General features: G+C 38.5%; 1 protein-coding gene and 1 long non-coding RNA gene across 6 annotated transcripts in view; one reads left to right on the plus strand and one right to left on the minus strand.

Annotated features, from left to right (window-relative positions):
* The first annotated feature begins 270 nt into the window (after window positions 1-270).
* Window positions 271-1,435, plus strand: LOC125802902 (uncharacterized). The gene is made up of 2 exons (XR_007439936.1): window positions 271-322; window positions 1,106-1,435. It is a non-coding gene; the product is annotated as an uncharacterized LOC125802902 (long non-coding RNA).
* Window positions 1,436-6,477: 5,042 nt separating this feature from the next.
* Window positions 6,478-27,715, minus strand: part of sipa1l1 (signal-induced proliferation-associated 1 like 1) — a 111,334-nt gene continuing 90,096 nt past the window's right edge. For 3 of the 5 annotated variants that reach the window (XM_022663250.2, XM_022663255.2, XM_022663262.2), the window contains exons 13-21: window positions 23,022-23,119; window positions 21,763-22,199; window positions 19,092-19,307; window positions 16,509-16,668; window positions 14,915-15,143; window positions 13,302-13,475; window positions 12,323-12,434; window positions 12,129-12,207; window positions 6,478-9,709 (exon numbers count right to left, since the gene is read on the minus strand). In XM_022663250.2, the coding sequence (XP_022518971.2) occupies window positions 9,566-9,709; window positions 12,129-12,207; window positions 12,323-12,434; window positions 13,302-13,475; window positions 14,915-15,143; window positions 16,509-16,668; window positions 19,092-19,307; window positions 21,763-22,199; window positions 23,022-23,119 (1,649 nt within the window). In that variant the 3' untranslated portion in view covers window positions 6,478-9,565. The remainder of the gene's footprint in view (window positions 9,710-12,128; window positions 12,208-12,322; window positions 12,435-13,301; window positions 13,476-14,914; window positions 15,144-16,508; window positions 16,669-19,091; window positions 19,308-21,762; window positions 22,200-23,021; window positions 23,120-27,715) is intronic. The other 2 variants (XM_022663270.2, XM_049483750.1) reach the window with 2 other exon arrangements.

The following is a 27,715-nucleotide window of genomic DNA, read 5'->3' on the forward strand; positions in this document are numbered from 1 at the left end:
TATATCATTTTCACTTATTTTATTTTAATGTAAAAAAATTCAAAAGCAAAAATTCAAGTTTTAAAAATTCAATTAAAATAAATTCAGGTTGCTCAAATTCGACCTGTCAAATTCGACTGCTAAAATACAACGCTCAAAATTCGCTGTCAACATCCGGGACACACAGTATGAGCAATCGATTCAGTCTTCAATCGAGCCAACAACCAGCCAATCACATCACGCTCCGAAGATCACGTGACAGGGACCGCCTCACGGCCAGCAGTAAGGCAGAGAGAGCCGCTCAACGCGAGTTACAGCCCCCTCCGCTGCTGCTCTCGAGTAGGTGAGTTTAAATCAGCTGAAAACAGGGCATTTACCTCACCACTGTGGCCATGTAATGTCACTTAAACGGTGTAGAAATCATCACTTTAACCACGGTTTGCTCTGTGGTTTGTAAACATATTAAATTAAGATAGATATCCAGATATACCTTGTTAAACTAAATAACTAAATAAATAAAGCTCCTCTGTTCATTTCAGAAAGAGCTTCAAACACGAACACTAGATCAATTATTTATAAATACAGCCAGACTGTGTGGAAGATAATTACTACTGTAGAATCGGAGATAGTAACTTAGTTTGCTAAATTATAGCTACCTATCTTGCTAGTTAGCTGTGGGACTGTGCGATTATAGATAAGCTACTACCTAGTTAGCTGTTTGTTTAGCAATACCTTATTTACACTTTGCTGCAAAGTATGTTGCTTAGTGTACTGGCCACTGTCTAAATAAATATATTGAGCTATATTACACTTACTGTACCCCTCTCAGGCCGGTCCTCTCATTAAATAAAGGAGATTTATTACAGTTACTATATACCTCTCAGGCTGGTAACTAGGTCTAGATGTATGTGTGGCCATTATCTAATTTGTAATCAGTGCAGTATTTATTAGTGATGTCTTTTATACATTTTTATTTATATTTAGGTTATGTTAATAAATGAGAATCAAATATTGCAACCCATGAGAGAGTATTATTATTAATATTTATTAAATGTTTTATGTTAATAATAATTATCACATTTTGTAAATGCTGTCGCTAAAAGTGAATCTGATGTTTTTATTTAAGGTTGAAAAGAAGATGGAGAAGTTTCAGCTTGCAGCTATGGAGAGTTCACCACGAAAAGAACGAAGTCAAAGAATACAAAGATCTGTCCATATTCTGAAGTCACCACTTGAAGATTTTATGCAGAATTATTTGGATTATGAATAGGAACCACATTATTTGCAACAGCTTTTATTATTTATACAAACAAGATGAACATGATATGATGTGCCAGAATATAGGGAGGCTGCCTAAAACATACAAAAAAATACAGAACACATGTAAACAACTAAAGAAAAACAGAACATGGCACATGTAAATAAATCAAATAAACACAGCACAGACTGCATGAAATTGGATTTCTTTATTTGTTCTTTAAAAGTTTGGAGAAAGGAAACCTGTGAAATACAAAATAAACTTGAAAAATTACTGCATTTGATACATGAATATAATTAAACATTTTAAGAACATTACCTACCTTTTATTATCCTTTCTTTTTCTGGGAGAAAATATCCTGTTTAAGAAAATGAAGACAAGAAGTATGACTGTGTTAAACTTGGTGTTGTTTGGATTCAGTATTTACTTAATTTATATTTATATAAAACATTTTTGCAATTATTATTGCATTGGTTTTGGCACAAACCAATTACTAATGCATCTCAGAAAATCTGAAGATCATGAGAATATCCTAATTTAACAGAAATTATACATTACTCTACATGTAAAGTGACATATTCCAAATCATTTTTACCTGGCGAAAAGTTCATTAAACCAGAATTACTGTCCTAACCTTAACCCAGTTTACTAGAATATGTAGTTTAAACTTAAAATAAAAAAAGTTAAATGTGACCGTTTACTGAACGATATTAAACACAAATATATATTTTTCACTTTTGAGATGCACTAGTAAACAGGACTAATCATGCTGTATTTTAATTACACAAGCATTTTAGGACTATTATTTACTGTTGATATCCTCAGTAAAAGCCTGAGTTGAATTGTTAACAAATGTATAAAATATATATTAAATATAAACATTAAAATTAATATCATAAAATAATGGTCACATCTTAAATTATCTCTGTTAAATTAGTAAAGAGACAAAAAGCTATTCTAATAAATCTCCTTTATTTAATGAGAGGACCAGCCTGAGAGGGGTACAGTAAGTGTAATATAGCTCAATATATTTATTTAGACAGTGGCCAGTACACTAAGCAACATACTTTGCAGCAAAGTGTAAATAAGGTATTGCTAAACAAACAGCTAACTAGGTAGTAGCTTATCTATAATCGCACAGTCCCACAGCTAACTAGCAAGATAGGTAGCTATAATTTAGCAAACTAAGTTACTATCTCCGATTCTACAGTAGTAATTATCTTCCACACAGTCTGGCTGTATTTATAAATAATTGATCTAGTGTTCGTGTTTGAAGCTCTTTCTGAAATGAACAGAGGAGCTTTATTTATTTAGTTATTTAGTTTAACAAGGTATATCTGGATATCTATCTTAATTTAATATGTTTACAAACCACAGAGCAAACCGTGGTTAAAGTGATGATTTCTACACCGTTTAAGTGACATTACATGGCCACAGCGGTGAGGTAAATGCCCTGTTTTCAGCTGATTTAAACTCACCTACTCGAGAGCAGCAGCGGAGGGGGCTGTAACTCGCGTTGAGCGGCTCTCTGCCTTACTGCTGGCCGTGAGGCGGTCCCTGTCACGTGATCTTCGGAGCGTGATGTGATTGGCTGGTTGTTGGCTCGATTGAAGACTGAATCGATTGCTCATCCTGTGTGTCCCGGATGTTGACAGCGAATTTTGAGCGTTGTATTTTAGCAGTCGAATTTGACAGGTCGAATTTGAGCAACCTGAATTTATTTTAATTGAATTTTTAAAACTTGAATTTTTGCTTTTGAATTTTTTTACATTAAAATAAAATAAGTGAAAATGATATACTGAAAAATTCAAGTGTTTAATTCAGAGGCAAAAAAAATCACATGCGATAATTCAATGTAAAATAATTCAGTGCTAAAAATTCAAGTGCTTTTAAAATTCAAAATGTGGTGACACTGTTTTACTTCCATAATATACGGCATTCCACCCACAGTGGACAGTGCAGTCGAGAGGGAGAGGGAATGTGTTATCACACGTAGATCGTACATTATCACAGCCGTGATGTTATTCGTGATAACACACGACCTCGAGTGTTCTATTGCTTTTATACAAGAGTTTATTTTTTACAAAATGAATACAGAAAATAAACCAAAGATGCTTTAATATGGACTGTGCCTTCCGCCAACAAGTAGTTTCACCAAAACTTAACTACAAAACAGTGTATGGTTCAGGTAGACTAACACCACGAAAGTTAACTTAAAAAGCAAACTTGGGAATAGTGAAGATGGTAACGTTAGGAGGGTGAAATAACGCTAATACTCTCCTCTCCTGCTCTGTGGATTTGTCTTCAGGTGAACGCTGCGCATTTTTTGAGCATTTCTGTTTCTTTTGATGGGTGGTGTTGGTTAGCTTGCCGGTGTGGCTGGACTGTGGGTAGGTGACCGGAGTCAAGCTATCCTTGATTCGGAAATTCCCAGTCAGCGTAGCTTGCTTTAGCTCAGCATTAACTTAGTTTAGCCTAGCCTGGCTGGTTAGGTTATCGTTCTGGCGGTCAGACGGCATTAGCCGAGCGATTTGCCTTCCCTTTTTTCCACAAGTCAGTGCTGTGGGCAAGTGTGCCGCGGATGAGCACTAGCCTGCGCTAAGCTAACGCTGCTGTTGGTGCCGGTGGAGGCGATGATTCAAAACTGTACTGTGTATATACGCCGTTACTTGGCAACGCGTCCGCGGAGTGATACAAGTTTAGTGTGAGAAGGCCGTGATGTTATCACGAATATCATCACGACTAGAACACTTCTCAACCAATCAGATTGTGAGGTCGGAACTAACTGTTGTATAATAGCTGGTAATGATCGTGGCTGGTGGCATCTGGCTAGAACTGTCCATGCAAATACACAAGCAATTCTGGCAGAACTCACATCCACATTGAACCCAGAACACCAGATATGCCTATCCTGCAGGACAGTGCAGCATTCTTTAGCTTTCATGGGACATGGCAAAAGTCACGGGACACAATACTAGTTCATGTTCCAAATCTTTTGCCATGTCAGAGTTCTAGTACAGGAACAATGCTGCATAATTGTTCTAAATGCTGCACTAAGGTACAAGTTTGCAATTACTGGTATGATGTACTGTATTTTGTATCAAACATTTTATCTAATTCACATTTATCAATAAATATGCATGTCTTATGAAGTACCTAAGTCTAAAGCTAGTTATTTTCTGCAGAAATATGAATAGCTATTACTTTTTATTTTCTACAGCAGAGTCTGCAGCTTTAGCTCAGTAAGTCACATGCACTTTTATCATTTTTTCCACTGCACGCTTCAGAACTGCTTCTGGTCTTTGGGGAATTGACTGGACCACTGGCAGGCCTTCAGCAGATCCTGAAGTGCTGTGACCACATAGTGGTTTTGAGTGCTTGGCAGTTTGCTGTCTAATGGTCATGCTGTGTGCAGGTGCTGAGAGCATTCCAGTTCAGTCTCAATCTGTGCACTCAAGCCTTTCACACATCCGCTCCCATTGGCTCAAATGTAGATAAGAACTCATTTTTAATCTCATTTCCCCTGTTTAAAAGCAACTAATACGTCCATATTCCCAGATATCAGTGACATGATAGTTTAATAAGAAGAAAAAAGAATGATAATTTCTTTTTAATGTCTGCAATATGTTAAAGCAAATTGATTTTACACTGCAATGAAAAAAGCTGCATTTAATACCTTACGATAAATCTGGTCATTCAGACTGTCCTTTTTTGCTGATCCTACATCATTTATCATTACCTAATAGGGCAAAAACATGGCAAGACAGAGAAGCAAAATGTCCCTATTACATTTTACATGTGCTTTTTTTTTTTAACACCCAAAAAAACCTTTAAACCTTTTGTGTGCTATTGTATATATTAAATACAGTTCTAATTATTTTAAAGGGCTGGTATAAATATATAAATGTATGTATTTAGAATTAAGCAGATGTTTTTGTCTGCTCCAATTCAAAAAGCTGCGGAAAATGAAATGTTTTTCAACTTGAACTGAAGTTAAGAAGATTGACATTAAAACAAATTATACAAACAACACAAAATTAAAAAGGCCTAATTACTGTTTTTGTAGCTTCACCACTACAGGAGCCTGGTGAGATGCTTGGCCAGGTAACGGTTTCTCTTCTGTGTGTTTATCGCAGTGTGTTTAGGGTCATTGCCACATTGGAACATTGTTTTCTTGCCAAGCAGCTTCAGAGTGGGAATCATCATAGCATTCAATATTTTAATGCATGGCATCTATATTCATACAGTAACAAGACTACCACCCTCACATTTCACAGTTGATGCTAGGCAGTCATTGTGATAGTCCAGGCCAGGTCCTCAGCAAACCTGCTGAATCTGGAAGAAATGGTCCATCTGTTTTTTTAGAGCAAGATTGTGTAAATAGCAATGCGTTTTATCATTTTTCAGAAAAAGCTGCTGTGCCATGTTACTTGCAGTGTGGCTTGTGTGGTACTTTGTAATAACTGCTGCTTCGTGTTTTGGCTTATGTTGAGTAGCTTTCCAGTGTGCCTTGTGCAGCCATAAATGATTACACACCAGCCAAAACGGAGCAAATTATGAAACTACTTGATTGCTTAAAAAATATCTAAAATTCTTTCATTGCCTTTGTTAAAAGTTTTGAATCTAAAGCAGTACACAATAACATCTATAACTCCACATATGAAATATGATATGGGCTCTTCAAAATATTGAATAATAGTAGGCTTTTTTCAGCTTTAATCAGATATTATTAATTCTAGTAATACTGAAGATTAGAAATATTTGTGATAATATGATCCTCGCTTCATATTCAAGCTGTGTAAGGTACCTGACAGTAGTGACACTTTCTGCCAAAAGTTATGTTCAGGTGGCTGTACTATAACAATCAGAAGAAAAACGGAGGGGAACAGCCGAAGCCCTCTGCGAACCACAGCTCCTCTTCAGTGGAGCTCGGCTGATTAGTGACTGCGAGGTGCAATTATCCTTGCTGTTACCGTGACCAACAATAAAAACACACATCTGTGCATCCAGAAACAGGACTCTGCTGGAGAGAAAGAAGAGGGGAAAACAAGCATGGTAGGGAAAAAAAAAACAGTGCTCAAAAATAATAAACACAAGGAGACGTCACATGACATTCACCTATGAATATAAATTAATTTATTGGCCCAGAAAGCAATGGCAGAGTATACACCTCAATAGAGCAGGCGGCAAGCAACAGCCTATCATTTTGACCACTTCATGAAAAATTACAGCACCTCAAATCAAGTTTTTTTTTTATTTATTTATTTATGAAATTTAATACTGTTATCACTGGAAATCGTCTTTTTAAACCTCTACACTTTACAAATAAAATGAACAGCATATGTAAACAGTACTTCTTGTTAAATATAATGCTCCTTTTAAAATGTGCACATCATTAAAAACACACGACTCCTCATAGACGTAAAAGGCGAGAGAGGGCTTTGTGGAGGAACACCTACCGACACGCTCTAAAGGCAGCACACGAGGAAGAGAAGCATGATCCAGGCCTCTCCTGCCTCAGGAGTGATGGCCCACACATACACGAGGAGAGGCGAGGATTATTTTTTTTTCTTTTTAAGACCGACATGTTTAGTGTGTCTGACTCTGTCCACTTTTAACCAATAATAGCAATAATAAATCTATACAATAAAAACAGAAAAAGGAAGTTTACAGTGCAAAGGAATCATAATTAATTAAATGAAACACAAAAGAAAAATAAAAGAAAAAAAGAAGAAATTAACATTCACATTCCCACAGTTTTCAATATTTACCTTTTCAAACAAAACAGAAAAAAAACTATTTAAAAATAAAAAAAAAACTTTGGAAAAGGCAGAACAAAACCTCACAAGGCAAGAAACCAGAACCGTTAAAAAAACAGGGATCACATTCTCAGCAGTGCGAGAGCTGGAGAGAGCTCTCATTTAAACCTTCCTGATTGAAGAAGATGGAATGAAACAGTAGAGGAGAAACGGAACTGGTCATGTTTTATTAATTCAGACAGGCTGTCTTTCTCTATATTGTACATCACTGATCTGTACGTGGGGGTTTTCAGCTGAGGGTGAATGAAGAGCAATAGGGGGTTAGTAGTGTTGGTTTACCTGCTGCTAGCAGAATGGATATTGTTGAGATGCTTCACATGATTCCTAGAACAGAATCGATAATTTCCATTCACTGTCGAACACAGAAATTCAAATGGAGCTTCGCTGGGGCTGCTCTTTCTCTCTTTCTGACTGCAATAAATAAAGCATCCTGAAGCTCAGGACTCAACTGGCATCTCCATTTCGAGAGCCCACTCAGAAACACGCTGCTCAGTGGAGAGCGGTGGTGCTTGTAGTTACTGCAGTATTGGGTCGGTAATGCGGCGGGAGGCGGGAGCGTGGCCTTTGCGGATTGACATTTCCCTGGTCAGTAAACGCCACTATGTTTGGAAGGCGGGTGGGTGGAGAAAGCTTCAGATGTCAGCTGGGACTGATGAGAGAAGCAACAGCGCTGTGATTGGGCGAGAGATTACAGGACACAGCTGTTCAGTGCTATTGATTATTGGCTGACTAAGCCTTTCCTCTCACCAGTCTCTCCGCTCGGCTCCACGTCTCCTGATCCATTATGCAAAAACCGGCAACACATAGCTGAGAGCACACGTAGGCACATAATCGCGTGGCCGCCTGGCACTGGCCTGCTAAGACAGTGAACTATTGACCGCGCTGATGACGTGATCCAGCAGGTCCTCGTCCTCCGGGGATCGGGTTACTAGGTTCAACCACGAGTGAAAGAGAAGAGGTTCCACAAAGCTTACGTAAATAAGAATCAGTTCTCCTTCGCTTCTTTTGTTCCTGCACTTTCAGAACCTCCTACTCTTCATGCCGGCAACAAAACGAGCTCCTCAGCCTGCTTAGAAAAGAACAAGCACACTGATCTCGACCTGATGTTTTTAATAAAGTAACTCAGGGTAACTCTAACCCTCGTAAACGGTTGAAATGATAAATGCAGATTCTTGCAGGTTCTGTAACATCTGAACACAAAACAGAAATACAGATTATAGCTGAAGTCAAGTGAAACGATCACTTTTCACCACTAGATGGCACTAAGGCAACACAACAATAGCAGGCTAGGGAACCACAAGCATACAAAAAGATACTCAGCATCAGTGCTGAATTCTACTGGAATTAATCAATAATAATAATAATAATAATAGTAATAATAATAATTATAATAAAAAAAAAAACTAAATAATGAGCGTATTTTGTCTGTAAAATGAACATTTATGTACTGTAAGCACTGAGCAACGTATGTATTTATAATACAAATGAAATAAATAACTGTATTTATTGTATTTATTGTTCCCGCACCCCCAAAAAAAGACTTGTCTTTTTATTCCTGATCAACATTCATGGAGACTGCAGGAGTCTTTGGCACTCGTACCAAGGCTTGAGATGTCTTACTGCTTTGTTTAAGAGGGACCCACACAAAAAGTTTCCACGTTGTTTAGAGTCCAGAGAAGCAGAGGCATCAAAAACATTAGACTTTCTGCTATTGCTTTTGAAAATGACCAGAGCCCATACTTCAATACCACCTGTTCACTTCATGGCACCTCACAATGGAGTGTGGCTTCCTTCCTTTAAAAATGCTTAAAAACTGATCCTGCTGCTGCATTGTAGATCTGCACGCCACAACACTCTGTCAGAGTCAAAAAAAGAGAAAGGAAAGAAAAGAGAGAGAAGGAAAAAATCCACAAACTCTGAAACCACAGTGACTCAGCAAAATTTCACAACAGGGCAAGGGCATTTCTTAAAGCGCAAAAAAAAAACGATTCCCTCTCAGAGCACAGTCTATAAGAAACGCCAGGTGACTCAGTTTCTTTATTTTTAAATTTCACCTTTTTCTAGTTTCTGGCCTGTAATGATTTGAACACCTTTGGAGCAAAGTGCGATAGCACTGCACAGGGCATGGGCTTGGAAAAGTGGGGCCTGAGCAGCCGGACAGGCTCCAAAACCGGGCAGCTGATGCAGATGTCCGAGTGTGAAGCAGCGTGATTGAACTAGCTGAGCTTGAAGTCTTCTGAAACCTCCCAGAGGGGTGTAAGACAAGAAGTCCTTCATTGATAAATATGAAGCAACAATTCTTTCTCTGGGAAAAATCTGAGGGGGGTTTTTGTGCCATTTCTGAGTCAGTCTCCAATAACCCAAAACAGGAAACGGTCGACGGTCTGTGCGGGAGTGTTGGCGTGTTGAAAGCAGAGGTTGGTGCTTGTGTTGGTCCCGGTGTTTGTGCTCAGAGTAGTGGGGAGTTCTTCGGCTCTTTCTCAGCGCTCCCCAGTGCTCCAGCATGGCCTCAGTTCAGGTCGATGGTGTTAAAGACCCACTCAGTGAACTTTTTGAGCTTGGCAGCAGAGTTTTGGGACTCCTCCTGGAGCCTCTGGTTGTCCTCCCACAGCCTCTTGATCTGAGCCTGAAGCTTCAGCTTTTCCTCTCTCTCCTGCAGAGATGGGAAAATTCACACTGATCAAAGGGAACACCTCCAAATACCATAAATACTTCTGTCTTCTGTTTAAAACATTCATTTTAAAAAGAAAGAAGTAACAGTCATCATAACATTTACTTTGAAATCAGATGACAGCACCAAGCCAAAGTTAAAAAGCAGCAGAATGATTTAAAGCAAACAGTGTGCTGAGCTGAGGCAGCAACACTCAGGTAATAGAAGTATAAAAAGAAATAGATTTCGTGGCACAATATGTAATGTGTGTGTTTTTGGACACTATATACAGCTCTGGAAAAAATTAAGAAACCACTTCAGTTTTTGAATCGGGTTCTCTGATTTTGCTATTTATAGGTATATGTTTGAGTAAAATGAACATTGTAGTTTTATTCTAGATACTACTAACATGTCTCCCAAATTTCAATTAAAATATAGTGATTTAGAGCATTTTTGTTTGCAGAAAATGAGAAATGACTAAAATAACAAAAAGGATGCAGAACTTTCAGACATCAAATAATGCAAAGAAAACAAAAGTTTTAAGAGTTCAGAAATCAATATTTGGTGAATTAACCCTGGTTTCAATCACCGTTTTCATGCATCTTGGCATGTTCTCCTCCACCAGTCTTACACACTGCTTTTGGATGACTTTATGCCACTTCCTGGTGCAAAAAGTTCAGTTTGGTTTGATGGCTTGTGATCATCCATCCTCCTCTTGATTATGTTCCAGAAGTTTTCAATTTGGTAAAATCAAAGAAACTCATCTTTTTTTAAGTGGTTTTTATTTTTTGCCAGAGCTGTAAAAAGTTTTGGTTGGGCAGTTTTTATTTACCTTGTTTATATGTTAACTTATGTGTCTTGAGTATCATGATTACAGTGGTGTAAAACTCTTTAGAATTTAAGAATTTCTGCATAAATGTGACCTCAAACAACATCAGATATTCAAACAAGTCCTTTATGTAGATAAAAAGAAACAAGCTAAACAAATAGGAAAAAAATATTATACTTGGCCATTTATGTATTGAGGAAAATGATCAAATTATACATATTTCTGAAAATGACAAAAGAATGTGAACCTCTAGGATTAGCAGTTATTTTAAGGTGAAATTAAAGTAAGGTGTTTTTAATCAATGGGATGAGAAATGAGTGTGCGGAGCCTGTTTAATTTAAAGAACAAGGATCTATCGTCTGCCTTTTTACAAAACGTTTGTAGAAGTCCGTCATGACTTAAGCAATTTTCTAAGGGATTTTGGAGGACCTCAGAAGAGCTGTTGATGTTCATCAGGCTGGAAAAGGATACAAAACCATCTCTACAGAGTTTGGACTCTACCAATCCACAGCCAGACAGACTGTGTACAAATGGAAGAAATTCAAGACCACCGGGAGTGGTCAATCAACAAAGAGAACTATAAGAGCACAGTATGAAAGGCGTGCAAGGCATCAACGAGGTCACAAAGGACCCCAGGGTAACTTCTAAGCAACTGAAGGCCTTTCGCACATAGCCTAATGTTAATGTTCATAAGTTCACCATCAGGAGAACACTGAACAACAATAGTGTGCATAGCAGGGTTGCAAGGAGAAAGCCAATGCTCTGCAAAAATAAACACTGCTGCTCATATGCAGTTTGCTAAAGATCACATGGACATGCCAGAGGGATAATGGAAAATGTTTTGTAGATGGATGAGACCAAAATAGAATATTTTGAATTGACTAAAAAAATGTTATGTTTGGAATAAGAAAAAAAAAAAAAGAAAAAAAAAACACAGTATGCCAGTGTAATAACCTTATCCCAACTGTGAAACATGGTGGTGGCAGTATAATGATTTGGGCCTGTTATGCTGCATCTGATACTAAAAGGTCATGTACTTTTGCCACTCACAAATATATAATGTTGGATTATTTTCCTCAATAAATAAAAGATCAAGTATAGTATTTTTGTCTCATATGTTCAACTGGGTTCTCTCTGCAACTACCTTTTGGACTTAAAATTTTACAGTGTTCATAAACTAAGCACCACTATATTTTTAAAGCCAGTCTACATAAAAATGCATTTGTTTCCACAACCAAGACGCATTTAAAACAGATACAAACCTGAGCACAGTTATAGAAGTGTAAACATCTGTCTCTCCAAGACAAATTTAACAACCAGAAATCCCCCAGTAAAACCAAAACCCCAGTAATTATTTACTGAGAATTTGCTTATTTCACATGCATGGGGTTAAATCATTAGCAGAATCTAATCCAGAAATAGCCATGTGTAAACAGTATAGGTTTTATACATAAACTTAAACTTAATTCAATTCACAGTGTGTTTTCATCATGATCCAATCTTACTCTAAAGTACTGAATAAGGAAGAAAGTCCTACAGTTTGCACAACAGTTCTGTACTTCCTACAGAAAGATCTTTTCTTATTTCCTTCACCTTTTTCAAGTCCTCCTGCAACATCTTCACCAAGCCTTCTAGCTGTGAAATCTTCCCAGCAAAACCTACAGGGATCTCACTGCCGAGCAGCAGAGTAAAAAGAAACAAACAACAAGCTTTCTGTTAATATTCCAGTAGCTGCTATTCTGACAGCAAGATATGAAGGTGGTCTGTGAAGAGGAAAGGAAGCCCACCTGGGAGAGAGACGAGTGTGGGGCACCGGTTGCAGATCCAGCTGTTGAGAACTCACAGAGCTTTCACCACGATGACTGATATCCTGAGAACTGAACATAAACCCTCTCTGGACTGAGAGAGGGAGAACGAGAGGATGGGAAGAGGATGATTAAGGGGGAGGAAGAAAAAAGAATGAGCAAAGAAAAGTAGAAAATAAGATCAAAATAGAACAAATGAAAAAGAAAATGAAAGAAAAAAAGGACAGAAAAAAAAACCAATAGAACAGAAAAAAGACAAATAGAAAATAAATGTGAAATTTAAGAGCAGGAGAGAGAATAAACAAGAAAGAAAGAAAGAAACAAAGCAAAAAAGAACAAATTAAAAAGAAAATGAAAAGAAAAGGACAGAAAAAATAGAGCAAACAGAAACAGAAGTGAAGATTTAGAGCAAACGGAAATTAAAAAGAAAATGAATTAAAGAAAAATATAAAGCAAAGAAAAGAACAAGGAAGAAAACAGACGCATTTAATATATAAAATGGGAAAGAAAATGAGAAAAAAGAGTGAGGGGAAAACAAAGTGACAGAAACAAACAAAAAGAAAGGAAAAATGTGAAAGCGAGCAAAAGAGGGAAATTGAGAGCAGGACAGTGAGAGAGAGGAGAGAGGAGAATGAGGGAGGGATAAAGAGAGCAGCAGAGTAACTCCAGATGCACTGAAAGATGTTAGTGATATGATAATTAGGCCTTGTGAGTCTGACTGAGTCCTGCACTTCAAACACAGGAGAGCTGAACAATCTTCAGTACATTTTAAAACAGTTACAGTCACACTGTTAGTGAGTTGCTAGATTATATGTAGCACAGAGTCACACCTGGAACACTCCGCTCACTGGAGCATTCAGGTAAAAGAATCAGGTGAGAAACAGATTAAAGTACTGGTGAGTGTGGAGTGCAGGACAGTTAGTCTCAGAGGCGGAGGAGAGAGGAAAGAAAAGTAGCTCACTGCGTGGGGGTCTCCCCTCACCCTCGAAAGCGTTGGCAGCGTCCACCAGGTGGGTCCAGTCCAGACCGCTGTCGGTGTCTGTGTCGGGGAGGGGCATGAGGCCCAGGTCTGGGGAGGGGTGCCTCTGGCGCTCGTGCAGGTCTGCTAGAGAGGTGTCAGATGCGGTGAGATCACCTGATGCGCAGCCAATGAGAAAACATGACATAATGCGTGTGAGCTGACTGCGTTGGGCTGTTACACTCAAACACTACAACAAAAGTAAGTTAGTGCATAATGAGAAAGGACCCATCTGCGCCACGGCCACAATGTGTCCTTTTACTGATATCCAGAATAATTTACACTAATGAGAAATGATCCCTCATTATCGTGGGTCACCAGTTTTTTTAATTACGGTCTAAACTAACTTGATTCAGCTTAGATCAGAACATTGTTGCTTATACCCTGGCATAATACCAGTGTGTGTACATACATATATATGTCATTGTGTTGCTACTACAAAAAAACAAAAACAAATAATAATAATATTAATATTAATATTAATAATAATAATAATAATTTGCACATTAGCATTTTGGAGGCTTTAGCATGACAGCTGGCATCCACACACACATATATGTATATACATACACAAGAGCAAAAAGCATAGGAAAGTGTTGTAAAATATAGTATAGTATAGTATAGTATTTAAATTAACACAGAGTTTACGCAAAGAAAGTGAGAGTTTGAGCAGCTATAGGGGGAGACTTGTTATTAGAAGTGTTATTTTAGTCTGTTATCATAAGTCTTTATAAATAGATTAGTCAATAAATAACTAGTCATTAACATTAACCAAAAAATGGTAAAGCTTTTATTCTGGAGCAGTTGAAGGTTACTTTGGTAGTATGAATAAATGCTTTGTGAGCTGGTTTTTGTAAGAAAGTGCTCCAATGCTCCCATTTTAGGCTGTTTTAGTTCGGTGAAGACGTGGGCACAGAAGAATGACAGGATGTCAGCTCTTACTCATTAATATTCATCTAATGCAAACGTCTTGCCTTTGATTGGCTAACACCACTGTGATGTTCCCTCCACAGCTCTGCAGTGGGCGGTCACAAGCCAAGGTGGGCGGTCAGAAGCCAAGGCGGCCGAGGCCATAAATCCTAACTTACGGGTTGATGTCAGTCCAAGGTTTTCCTAATTCACTCGTTTTGCTATCTATTTTCTTTTATTGGCTGATGCAGGCAATGAGGGTAGAAGATAAGTTTCATGTGCAGCATGAATATACAATATACATATAGTGATCTATCATATCTCAAAAAGGGCAAGTACTAAAATGCTTTTAGAGAAATGACATCTTTAATGACTCCACAAGAGAATGAAGCAAAGCTTGAACACTACTGAAAAAAAAATTGCCCCCATATTTTTCAGATTAGGTTGAAGGAAATTGTTTGACAAACATTCTTATCCACCCTGTAAGACTAGCTACGAGCTGTTATGTAGGAAGAGCACTTCTGTGATTTGTGCTGACTTACCCGGTGAGTACCATGCCTCTGCCCATGACTCAATGTAAAGTGATGTACTGTTATACTGACACATTGTTTAACAAAGGACTTCAGAGACAAAACGAGTTTACTCACCATGCATCTTAATGCCCAGTTTATAGGAGGGTCTGCGGAGAGGAGCTCCACGGGTCGTGGGGGAGCGGGGCAGGGTGGAGCAGCTGAATAGTAAGTCACTGGCCACAGCCTGCTCCAGTACTGGGTCACCCAGAGATGGCAGTCGCTGACCACGATATATACTCTCATCTGAGAGGGTGCGGTGGAGTGAGCGCCTGCCAGTACCCGATGAGCCAGAGGAGGACATAGACTGGAGAAACAGAGATAACATATAGGAAGAAGATGAGGTAAGCTAGGATAGATATATAAATATATACCTGCCAACACTGACGGAACCGGAACTGAAACAGATCCAGAAAAAAAATAATTGAGATTCTGGTTAATGTAAATATTATCCAATTCTCCTGTTCCAGAAGACATAAAAACATATGCATCATGTTGTGAATATGCCTGACTACACCCCAGAGGTGTTTTACTCAATCTAGATCGAACACTGTGACAATAAGGCAATGAACGATTTGTACCAACAGTCCAACCAAACTGTGCAAACATTCACCACACCATTATTCCAACTCCACCAGTCTGTCTTGTTGACACAAGACAGGTTGGGTCCATGGATTCCTGCGTCATTTCATTCATCAGACCAGACTACATCTTTAAATATCCACTTTTCTGTGCTAATAAATCCGCAGCCTCAGCTTTCTGTTCTTGGCTGACAGAAGTGGAACCTAATATTCTGTCTTCATTTGCCTTAAAGTTAGTTGTGTTTCACTTAGAGATGCTTCCCTGCTGATCACAACTATGCAGAGTGGTTATTTGTGTTACTGTTTCTTTGCTATCTGAATGATTTTATGTACTGGCATGTCGGGCATCTAGCTCAGTTGTAGAACACATGCTTTGCATGTATGAGCATTTTTATTTCTCCAGAATTTACCTCTGGGATCAATAAACTACTTATCTATCTACAGCATTGCTGCCACATAACCAATTAGAACATTTCATGAATTAGCAGGCGTTTCTAAAAAAAATGACAAGGAATACATGTTTGCTTACATTTTTCTATTTTGTGTAAAACAAATGAGCTGGAGCTATTGATACAATATATTGCCAAACCTATCCACCCAGCTGCCTTGCGTTTGGTGAGAGTGACTCATTCTTTTACTTATGTCTGTAGAAGCAGTCTGCATGTCTATGCACTTGGTTTTATACACCTGTGGCCATGAAAGTGAATAGAACTTGAGCAAATAATTTTGGCAGTATAGTGTTTGTACTTTATGTAAACTTTTATGCATTAAGATTTATTTTTGATTACACTAATGTCTGACACATGGCAGTTTATAAACCCCAGTCTAAAATGTCCAAAAGCAAAAAAATCTAATTAGATATCAGATTTGAGCGTTAAGGATCATTATTTGAACAAAGCCAAGCAAATACTTATGTGCTGCTATTGTAATCTCAGTCAAAACAGAATGACTGCAGCTTTAATTTTTAAATTTATGAACAGAGCGTGCACTATCCATGCATTCTGTGATTTAATCCCTTGGAACTGCAGTACTGAAACCAGCCTGTAAGTTGTAAAGATTTCCCTAATCATAAACCAAGTTTATTAGGATACCTTGTCTTCGTGACGATGGCCACGGGGGGCTTCCAGGGTGATGAGTTTCTTCAGGTCCTCCTCCACAGTGGATTTACCGTGGGGCTGAGGAGAATGCAGGTCTCTGAGAGAGGGTCGAGACTGAGGCGGTCCACTATCCGGCCCCTCACCCTGTGGCCTCCTGCGAGAGACACAGTAAAAATATATCAGGCTCACAGTATCAGACTTTTCCAACCTGTATGAAAAACATATGGACACTGGAATGTACTAGAAGGGATGACAAAGGGCCATATTCTTAGATGTTTGAAATATATATATATATACATTCAGCACTTACATTTCAGTCCTCCAGTTTTTATTTAAGACAATGTAATGTATGTAAATGTAAGTGTTTACTGGCATAAAAAGCATTCATATTTGTTTAATTCTATGATAAAACTTGACTGCACAGATTTTGCCAATATGATCTTCCCAAGTGTCATACTCATTTCTAACCACTGGGAGGAGATGGTGCACTACAAAGAAAACGATTATTTCTCTCACATAACCTGATAATTAAGTTTTTTTCTTCTTCTTCTTTTTCTTATTATTACTGAATCTCACTACCCTAGGATTAGATGATGAGCTAGATTATAAAGCTAAACTTCACAACAGAGGCCTTTTTAAACTGCTGAAACACACATGGTTGTGGTAATCAGTGCTACTGTAGCCCAGGCCAAGTGAACATTAGCTACATTTATACACAACAAACCTGTATAATGGGTCTTTTCTACCCTCTCATGCTCTTAAATGATCTCTGTGTGGTTTTAAGAACAAAAACAAAATCTTGTTTCAGGTTCAAATGGACATTTTACAACCTCTCTCCCTTTATGTCAGATTCATGTAAATAATCTCAATTCACTTTTGGCTGTTCTGTATCTTCAGCAGTCCAGCCTAACAGTACTTTTAACTTCAATGTGAATAGAGGGAGATAAACACTCATAGTATGTAAAGGGAGAAAGACTTCTTATGAGTAAATACTAGTGCATCTAAAAAAAAATAGAATATCATTAAAAAGTTACTTTATTTCAGTAATTCAAGTCAAAATTTGAAACTCATATTACATATATGTATTACACACAGAATGATCTATTTTAAGTGTTCATTTATTTTGATATTGATGATTATGGCTTACAGCCAATAAAAATCCAAAAATCAATGTCTTGGAAAATTAAAATATTAAAATAAAAATTAAAATATTAAGACCAATTGGTACTTTTGGCAGTGTGGGCAGTGTGCCAAGTCCTGCTGGAAAAGGAAATCCGCATTTGCATAAAAGTTGTCAGCAGAGGGAAGCATGAAAGCCATGTCTTCTGCTGGAATTGCTCTGTTGTGTTATATCAGATCCAAAATCAGTGCAGTGCTTCCCTCTGCTGACAACTTTTATAGAGATGCAGATTTCATTTTCCAGCAGGACTGCCTACACGGCAACAAGTACCTATTGGTCTTACATAATACTCTAACTTTCTGAGAAATAGATTTTTGGGTTTTCATTGGCTGTAAACCATAATCATCAACATGTCTGTAAAACATCTATATAATACATGAGTTTCACATTTTGAACTGATTTACTGAAATAAAGTATCTTTTCAATGATATAAACATTTTTTGAGACAGTAACAATGCATATATCACCTACATATGCAGAACAGGCCATACATAAACTTTAAACTGGGGTACAAGCTGTACATTTTCGTGGTTTTGATACTCTGTCAGAAAGGAAAGATAATATAGATTCCCATATGTGTTTTTACATTACAGACTATACAATGTAGAAGCGATCCTGCTCGCAATATTTTAAGCTGCTGTTTTAAAAGCTAGTCATTAAAGCAGCATCATGTAATAATTGTTATTTATACCTAATCAAATTAAATTAGAACTTTGAGGCTCTCCTTAAGAACAACACACTTGCATTTCTGGACAAGCTGAGAGATACAGAATCAGAAAGAATCAGAAGAATACTGAAATGAGAGAATTATGTAGACTGAGGCAGGAGAGTAATATTACTATTTTACATGAATATGATTCTGGTTATGCAGATTTACACAGATCTTAAGTGCTTCCTTCTCCAGTGTTACATAGCGCAGTTTGCAAAGTGAAAAAGCAAGAATAACCACAACTGATATGATACACTAGTCTCTCCGTAATAGGTCAGTAAATTATCACAATGATTTAGAAGGTGTTATTTTAAGCAACATAATGCAATAACTGGCATTTCTTGCTCTGGGGCTCCCTCTACAGTCAGAAAGTGTAATTCACACTTAAGGACAGCTGTGCACATGCTTTTCTGGATAAGGAGCACACGTCTCAAGTGTGGTATTGCCTGCTTCACCACAGTTACACAGTGCAGAATCTGACGTGCTGAGCCTAAAACGTTTCTCCTTATGTGATTGGAGCTTTACAGTGATTTCCAAGCTGTATGTTTAAGGTAAAACTAGATCTGCTACCTAGTGCTGCCATAAGCCGCAGTGGTTCATATTATTTATGAAGACATAAGGAATGTTTCAGATAGATACAATCTATCGAAGCCTCTTTTTCCCTTGCAGCATATTAAGCCATCCTTACTTGCGTGTGTCACCAAAGTCCACAGAGTTGATGGTGCTGCCTGGCTTCCTCCAACCAATCAAGTACTTGCTGGTGGCTCCCTGGCGCGGATAGAAGCTCTTGGGGCCTGGAGAGACTGAGCTCTGGGAGGAGGAGGGTGAAGTGGCCGAGGGCGACTCGTCTCGTGGTGAGCTGTGGCTGGAGCTCAGCACAGCGGGGCTCACAGAGTGACGAGAACTGAGAGCACACATAACAGAGCGGATAAAAAGACCACTTTGGCATTTCTGGAACCTATTTGTAGGCTTGTGGCAAAGCAAGTTCTTTGCAAAAGCATCACAAAGGTCTAGATATGCCACTCTGCAATCAATCACAGCTCCTAATGAAGCAGCAGATGTAGTGAACAATGCAAACACCCTCACATGATGGTAAAGCTACTGAACTTTTTTCTTTACACCAGATATCTGAGGTATGGTGATGTATTAGTTTAGTCCTAGAGTCTTCCCTGCACTGTATAGATTGCTTTCTCTATACTTATCCTAGAGTATTTCCTCATTATGAATCCCTTTTTGAGGTGCAGTAATGAAGCTGGGAAGCATAGAAATTGTGTGTCATAAAGACACAGAGAATGACACGATAGAAACAGCTTATACTGCATAATGTGTGGTGACTGCATTTGGACTGTACATACAGTTTTCAGCAGTATGCGTCATCCATCATCTTCTTTAAATAGAAAACCTTCAAGCAGCTTGACATCCTAAACTCTCCAGAATTGGTTTTCACTCATAATTGTTCTATACTTTTCTGCATCCATCTTTTTCCTCTATCCTCGCTAATCTTATCCGGTTCCTGTCACAGAAAACATCCCAGCAGCATGTTGCTGCCACCACCATGTTTTGACTGCAGGGATGGTACTAATGAGGAGATGTGCAGTGCCTGGTTTCCTCCCCACAAACCGCTGGGAATTGTGGCCAAATAGTTTAATATCTTTCTTTCATCAGAACATTAAGGATTTTGCTTCTAATGGCCTAAGAGTTGTTCAAGTGCCTTTTGGCAAATTCCCAACAGGTTGTCTTGTGCCTTTTAGCAAAAAACAGCTTCCATTTGGCCACTTAAACAATAAGATGATTGTTAGAATGCTGCACTGTTGGTTGTCCCTCTGTAAGGCTCCTCCATATAGAAAAAGGATCTGTGGATCTCATTTACAGTCACAATTGCCCTCTTGGTTACCTCAATGACCAAGGCAGTTGATACTGATTGCTCAAACAGTTGCTTTATCAGGAAAGTCAAGCTTCTTTTATTTAAGAAGGGGCACACTATGAAGCACACTATAATGCTACAGGAAGCTCCATGAATTAGAGCTGCACGTTACTGGACAAAAAAGACATTAAAATACTTTCTTGAATACTGTAATGATTGTAAAAAAGCCAGATTTCTCTAGAGGTCAATGAGGTAAAATGTTATTATTAGATGTAAACGATACAGCTGCACACATTGTGACGATAAATGCTGGTAACACTTTACTTGGATGGTCCATTTTATGGTCTTGCTGATGCTGAACTGACATTCAACTGACATTCAACTAACACTGAATTGAATGTCCATTAAATTGTACTTAACCCTATGTTAAATGTAAATGATTCAAAATAGAACCTAACTGTACACCTAACTCTAACCTTAACCCTTAATTAACCATAAAATCAAACCCTACACCTAACCCTTACCCTAACCTTAATCTTAACCTAAACTTCAAATCTAACCCTAACCCAATCCTAAAATATTAAGATAAGCGTTTGGGTTAGAGTTGAATGTAGGTTTATATTCAATAGAGAATCAATTACTTTCACCTTTTAGTTCATTTGCATTTAATAGACATGTAGTTGAATGTTAGTTGAATGTCAGTTGAGCATCAAAGAGGCCATCAAATGGACCATCCAAGTAAAGTGTTACCTAAATGTTAAACAATATATTGTTTAGCCCTAATATGTAATGTTTCATTCCATATCTGCACCTGGACACAATCCACTTTTGCTGGTCTATAGACAAATTAGTGAGACCTTTCATAAATAGGCCAGTGCTTTCAGAATTTTATCCAAAGCACTTCTAGCAGTCATCATTCAGTGTCATTCAGTGTATGAATACCTATGGACACTTAATAATTAGACATTAAAAAGGTATAACACCCAAATTTAGGCTTCTCATGCACTCAAAGCACTTATTATAATCATGCAACACAAGCAAAGCATTTAATTACAAATTTAAAGGCTAGAAATCCTGGTTGTCCATGTATTAAATACTACTGAGGCAGTCATCAATTTGTCTGTTTTCAAGAAGCTTGTTTCAAGTAGTTCCCTCACCCTGGTGCATATACATTAATTTGTTGTTTTTGTCTTTACTGAATCTCTCTTTAATCTTTGCTTTAATCTATCAAATTACTATGTCTTTGAACATGTCACACCACAAGTCATAAAATATGTCAAACAATATCAGAAAACATCATATTACTATACAGGTAGATCAAATGGCCACAAACTGATTTCTCTCCCAACATCAGATCATGTTTTCATGAATCACTTGTAATAGGCTTGCTGACATGGAAATGCTTTCAATTAAAAAATAGAACTAAATGGCAAAAAAATCACAATTACCATTCCTATTGAACACAGTACTAATGTAACTAAATAGAAAAGAATACCTGGAGTGGGAGGCCATTTCACTCAGGCTGTAGGAGCTACCGTCCCGCACCAGTAGGTGTGTCGGGGGGCTGCGCGTAGTTGGCACCTCGGCGGGGGACACAGGTGACTCTGCTGCTGGAGGGGATCTCTCTAAAACACGCCTGCCACCCTCAGGTGGGCCGTGCCAGGGTGACGCAGACCTCTCCCGGGGAGCTGGGGCACCCACGGCCAGCAGGGAGCTGGAACTGCCATGAGGGGCATAGGAAGTGGCGTCAATGCCGCTGTCGGCTGAAGCTCCCTGCAGGTAGCCTCCCCCACCCAAACCGTTCGGCTCAGAGTCACCCCCGTCTCCAGGTCCTCCTCCGCCAAGATCATACCACTTCTCATCACTGTGACCCCCACTGGACGCTGTACTGGACAGTGTGTTGCTGCTGGAGTGGGAGCAGGGGCCCTCCGACTGGGGAAGAAAATAACTTTTTATTAAAAGGTTCTTTATGGGAACATTGTGTAATTTTTTTAATAGTACTGTAATAATCTATCAGAATTTTGGATAGTCCCTTGAGATGTGACATCTCACTTCTATAAATAAAATAACAAACAGAAACATTTACATACAAAACACATTCTACAAAATATAGCCAACTTACCCTCCCTCTCCTGCCCAGCCCCCCCCCCCCCCCAAACTCAAAATTATAATTAGTTGCATCAATATGCAATGCACAGTAGATTGCATCAACAGATAAATAGCTAAACATACCAGTACACAATAAATAAAAATGCATCATTTAAAAACATATGTGGTATTAGGAGAAGAAAATAAATATTTCCTAAAACAATAAAATGAAGTTAAATTTCTCATAAAAGAAGATTATTATTCCAATCAGAAGGACATTTGCACTGACCATTTAAGCTTCAAGATTTGATTAGTGCTTATCTAATACAAAGAAGCCCTACTTCATTTGATTATTTAATTTAAATCAAGGTTCATTTTAATATGGAAATATTTTCACAGCTTGCTATAAAGAATTTGAACTAATTATCTAGGAGTTGAAATCCTCTTTTTCTTTGCAATAAAATAGTTTAATCAATAATAATGTGATTGTAGTATTATCTAATTATATTCACTATGACTTTTGAGGAAAGGGATTTCAATATAAGGAGGGGACAGGACTAGTTCCCTGAGCTTTAATGATCAATAATTCACAATCTGAAGCCATCTGAATGCAGAACCGCAAGACTGCAACACTGCAGAAGCTCGGAGCTGAGTGCCTCCACCCACCTGGCTGCTCTTCTTGGGGGAGAGGTGAATGACCTGCTCTTGCCGCTGGATGCGTGGGCCGCCTGAATAGGAAGGTCCAGATTTACTGACTGGGGCATCTACAGGGTGCAGAGACAAAATAAAGATAATCATAATCATTCAATAGATGCTATATAAAGCAGCATTTTAGTGGAGAGTTAATTGACAAAAATCTGCTGATGTGTTTAGGAAAAGGGGACAAAACAGCAGGGAGGACGAAACAGTTGAGAAACACTTTACACTCATTATACCAGGCAATGTTAATAACAACACCCCCCCCCCCACACACACACACACACAAAAGCCCAGGAGCAGACACACTGCCATTACCCCCTCATTAAGAAATACCCCAACATTCAACCGTGTCACATTTAATTCTACTTCCTAAAAGTTCAATAGAGGCACAATCAGACTCAGCTTCTCGGTGACACTATATGCTGTGTAAATGAAACTATTGTGTAATTTTGGAGGCATTACATAACAGCCAATACCACAAAAATAGATGGCACAAGCAATTAGGGACAGTTTCCAGAAGGAAAAAGGGAGCTGAAAGAAATAATAAGAAGTGAGAAAGTTGGAGAGAAAGAAGGAGAGAGAGAGAGAGAGAGAAGGGCAGAGATATCAGGGTGTGTCACCTTATAATAGTCATTTAATAATGAATTCATGATTGTAGCATTGTAGCTGTATTCTCTATTCTTTATATCTAATAATCGTGCATCGTCCATGCAATCTTGAGATGAGATGTGGTGGCAATTATCCAACATGGTGACCTCACTACTGCTTAGGGCTGCACAATATATTGTTTAAGCATCGTCATGTGCGATAGTCACATCAGGGGCAGGAGTAAACACGAGGTGACCGCCTCCATCCATATGGCTGGGCATGTGCTTGTAAACGCACGTGTCGAAAGCTGTGCACCTCAGTCCAGCACAGTTTTGTGCAGATATTTCCAGTTACAGCCGAATTTACACTTTAAATGCCAGAAAAACACTCTTCTTTACCTTTTAAAAAGTCATTTGAATGCCTAATTAAAGGGCTGATTATTGTTGTTTTGCTGTTTTCCTCGGGTTTTGAGTGCACGGCGCAGACTCAGCTCTTGAATGAACTGGACACGAGACAGCGCATGGGAGGGGACAGGGCCGGTGACTTTATGGGCCTTGCATTGTTTAATGTCGCGATATATATCACAGAAAAAAAGAACATATGCAATTAAATTTTTTTCCAATATCGTGCAGCCCTAAAATCCTCAAAGCAATGTTCCAAAATCTAGTAGAAAGCTTTCCATTGACAGTAAAGACAGTTAATCCAACAAAAGTAGGATCAATCCTTTACAATACCTTTAACTTTCAAAAGAAACAATGAATGAGCTTAATCCCAATAATTCTGTCCATATTGTGTACCTACTGTCTGTCCAGTGACCCATACACAATTAAATAAAATGGAAAAACACAATTTTAACAGTACAGTTTATGTAAACACACACACACTTCATTTTTGTCGATTGCAATTGTGGTCCCGGGGAGAGTCCATTTCCTGTATGCACATCCGCAAACCTGCATGGCACTTTGAATGGCACAGAGGGGGGTATTTCCTCCTGTATTGAGTGAAAAGAATTTCCTTCCCTTTCTTAACCCTTCGCTTCCTGTCTGTGTTCCTTCTTGGCGTGAATGATTCAGCACAGCATCGCTCACAATAACAAAGAGACTACAAATTATAACTGTACGTTTGATACATTACGCCTGGGTTCTTTGCAGATTTCATAACTTTCATGATAAGTTTCATAACTTGATGATTTATTACCAGGAACATTCTAATGATCCCAGACATTTTAAAACATGTTTTTATTAATTCAGTTATAGGATAAGATTTAATTAATTCAATATTAAAACAGATATTTAAAATAGTTACATTCTCAACCCATGTCTACATACAACCTCTCCTTCCATATGTTTGAATTATTCCTTTCATTCTGCTTGAAAGAGGCTGCAAATATCACTACTTCTGTACTGATGTTTCACTGGGTAAGAAAGCAGCCTGAGGATCATTAGCCAAATCACTAGTGATTTTTGGTGAAGTCCGGTGGGAGCGGGCACTGATGACAACAATGGTGCCCAGCAGGGGCCACAAAATAAAGTAATGGCTGAAGCCCGCTAAAGGTTTTTTGTGGCAAGCTGGTGTTTCTCTGCCTTGGCCTTCACAGCCAAAGTCCCCAACTAGATGGTGGTCTTGAATATTTTGCAAAAAGCTTCATAAAGATTACTCGTGATCAAGCCAAGTCTCACTGAAAGCCAATAATTTTTACCATGTTTTCCAGCACAAGCAGCAGAATTAACTCCAGAGGCAGCAGATATCCAAATATGTATTTGACAGGCAGGGAGTGGGCAGTTATCCTGCCTGCAGTTATCATGGAATTTATAGTTTAATCACCACAAAACAACACCGACAGCTCCCAGAAACAGAACTAACTTCCGATAGACTATGCTTTGATAAAATAAAACATAAAAACATGATCTTTTTAATGCATTAAATATAAAGTTTTAACTTTTTAAGACCATGCGAATTTCCATGTGTTCATTGTACAATCATATATTACTATACCACAGTTTCTCTTTGTTTGAAAGCGCCTTTCAAATGCCAGCTTCTAAAATTTCCTATGCAACTTACACGTGTCTCACAAGTGCAAATCTGTCCTAAAGTAAACCCTCAATGGCATTCTTCCTAAAAGCTATTTTAAGTGTTTATCTGGAACAGGTCAAAAATCCAGCACTGGTATTCTGTGACCTGAACGGACGTCTACAATTATGAGAGAAGGGAATAATTCTAGGCTGCGGTAACCCGTCCAGTGTAAGAGCCAGCACAGTCTACTGCACAAGCCGGCCGGGATGCGTTTAATGTGGGCTGCACCCTGTTATTACTGGCCAAGGCTGAGAAAGAGAAAGCGCAGGACATGTGAGGAAAGTAAAAGGGGTCAATGTGAGAACAGAGGTGGGCAACATAACCACAAGAACCACCCACATCCTCACAATGAAATGGTAACAAAGAAAAATACCAAAGAGAAGGAGAGACAGAGAGGGCAAGTACAAGACAGCATGAGAGAAAGAAAGAAGGGGGTGAGGCCGTGCCAAGTCATTTCAACCGAGCAAGAAAGAATGAAAGAATGGGAGGATTCCTGTCAAAACAGGAGACATGTGGTGAAGTCCAGGAATGAAAAAAAGAGGGACAGAGAGGAAAAAATGAAAAGAAATGAAGGGGTAAGACCTTGAGAAGAGGAAGAGGAAAGGAGAGAGAGAGAGAGAGAGCAAGAGCTATAGAGAAACATTAGAGAGAGAGAGAGCTATAGGGAGCTGAAAAGAGCGTGAGAGAGGGAGGTTGCTACAGGAACACAAAGCCCTGCTTACACAACTGTACCGACAGGAACATGGAGATATTTCTGTACTTTCTGATCTTGCAGTTCTTAGAAAGCACTTTAGTGTAATACATTACACTGGACACAGGTTGGTGTGTCAAAACCCATGACTCTGGCCATCTCACATCCTCCACAAAGCTACAGTATACAGGAACTGTATCCTCTCCCAGCCAAACTACATATTTTATTGATTTTTGTGTTGAGGTGAATAGTAGTGAACACAATCTCTAGATTATTTAGAAAATAAACTTACGGTAACTGCAACGGTAATGTGAGTGTAGGGTTACACATTATAGCGCTAAAACTGTATACCACAGTATAAAAACATTTTAATGTAATTTTCAAACGAGTATGGTATTTCAGAAATACAACCTGTCTAACGAGAAAAGTTTCTGCTCTGTCTCCCCCAAATAAAGGCTAAAAACAGGTAATTCATTAATTTAAACTGGACACATGATGCAGGAGCTCAATAAATTTGGTTACAGGTTAACTGTAGTTATCAGTTTAGCAATGTCACAGTCACTAACCCTGGACATAGGAGTCTGCTCAATGTGCCTCAAAACACTCCTTAGATCAATCACTTAACTGTATGAGCAGGTTTAAAGCCGGGGGATTAACAGTTGTACTGCACAAGGACTTTACAATCATGGAGAGATCTCAGGGCAGCAACCTAACTAATCAATGTGAACAAAGTCTCTTTGCCTCTTTTAGGAATGAAGCTACTGTTCGTTCTAGCCCAATGAAGGTCAACACATCTCCTGCATTTTAGGAATTTGTCCTTTTCCAGCAATGACTGCAGAAAGGGTAGAACTACAGTGTATAAGACAATGGCACCAAGCTAACTGACCAAGCTTTAAATACCTTCTATGTGACTTCGCACAACGCAAGTAGATAGAGCTCCAGTGTTCAGAAGGTTGTCAGGAACAGGTTGTGTTCACCTGACTGGATGTATACATTGTTAGATCAGATATGGCCACTGATACAATTAGAAGAGTTTAACTTGTGGGTGCTAGACATGTTCGCAGAAACTCATTAGGATTTAATGAAAAGAATCCCTTGGCAAATGTTAAGCATGGGAGTAAATCAATTAGGTTTAAGGGTTACTTAACAGCCTGTTGCACAGGATACATTCCGTGGCCCTTCTGGCCACCTGTCTTGAATATAAAAATCATTTGTGTCAGTTTTAAATTATGCATGTTAGGTGGGTCAGGAATATTGCAGAATTTTATGTTTTTCTATATTTTAAAAGGCAAGAAATATTTGTAATACT

This window comes from Astyanax mexicanus, chromosome 1, assembly GCF_023375975.1.
Source record: "Astyanax mexicanus isolate ESR-SI-001 chromosome 1, AstMex3_surface, whole genome shotgun sequence".
Classification (NCBI taxonomy): Eukaryota; Metazoa; Chordata; class Actinopteri; order Characiformes; family Acestrorhamphidae; genus Astyanax; species Astyanax mexicanus.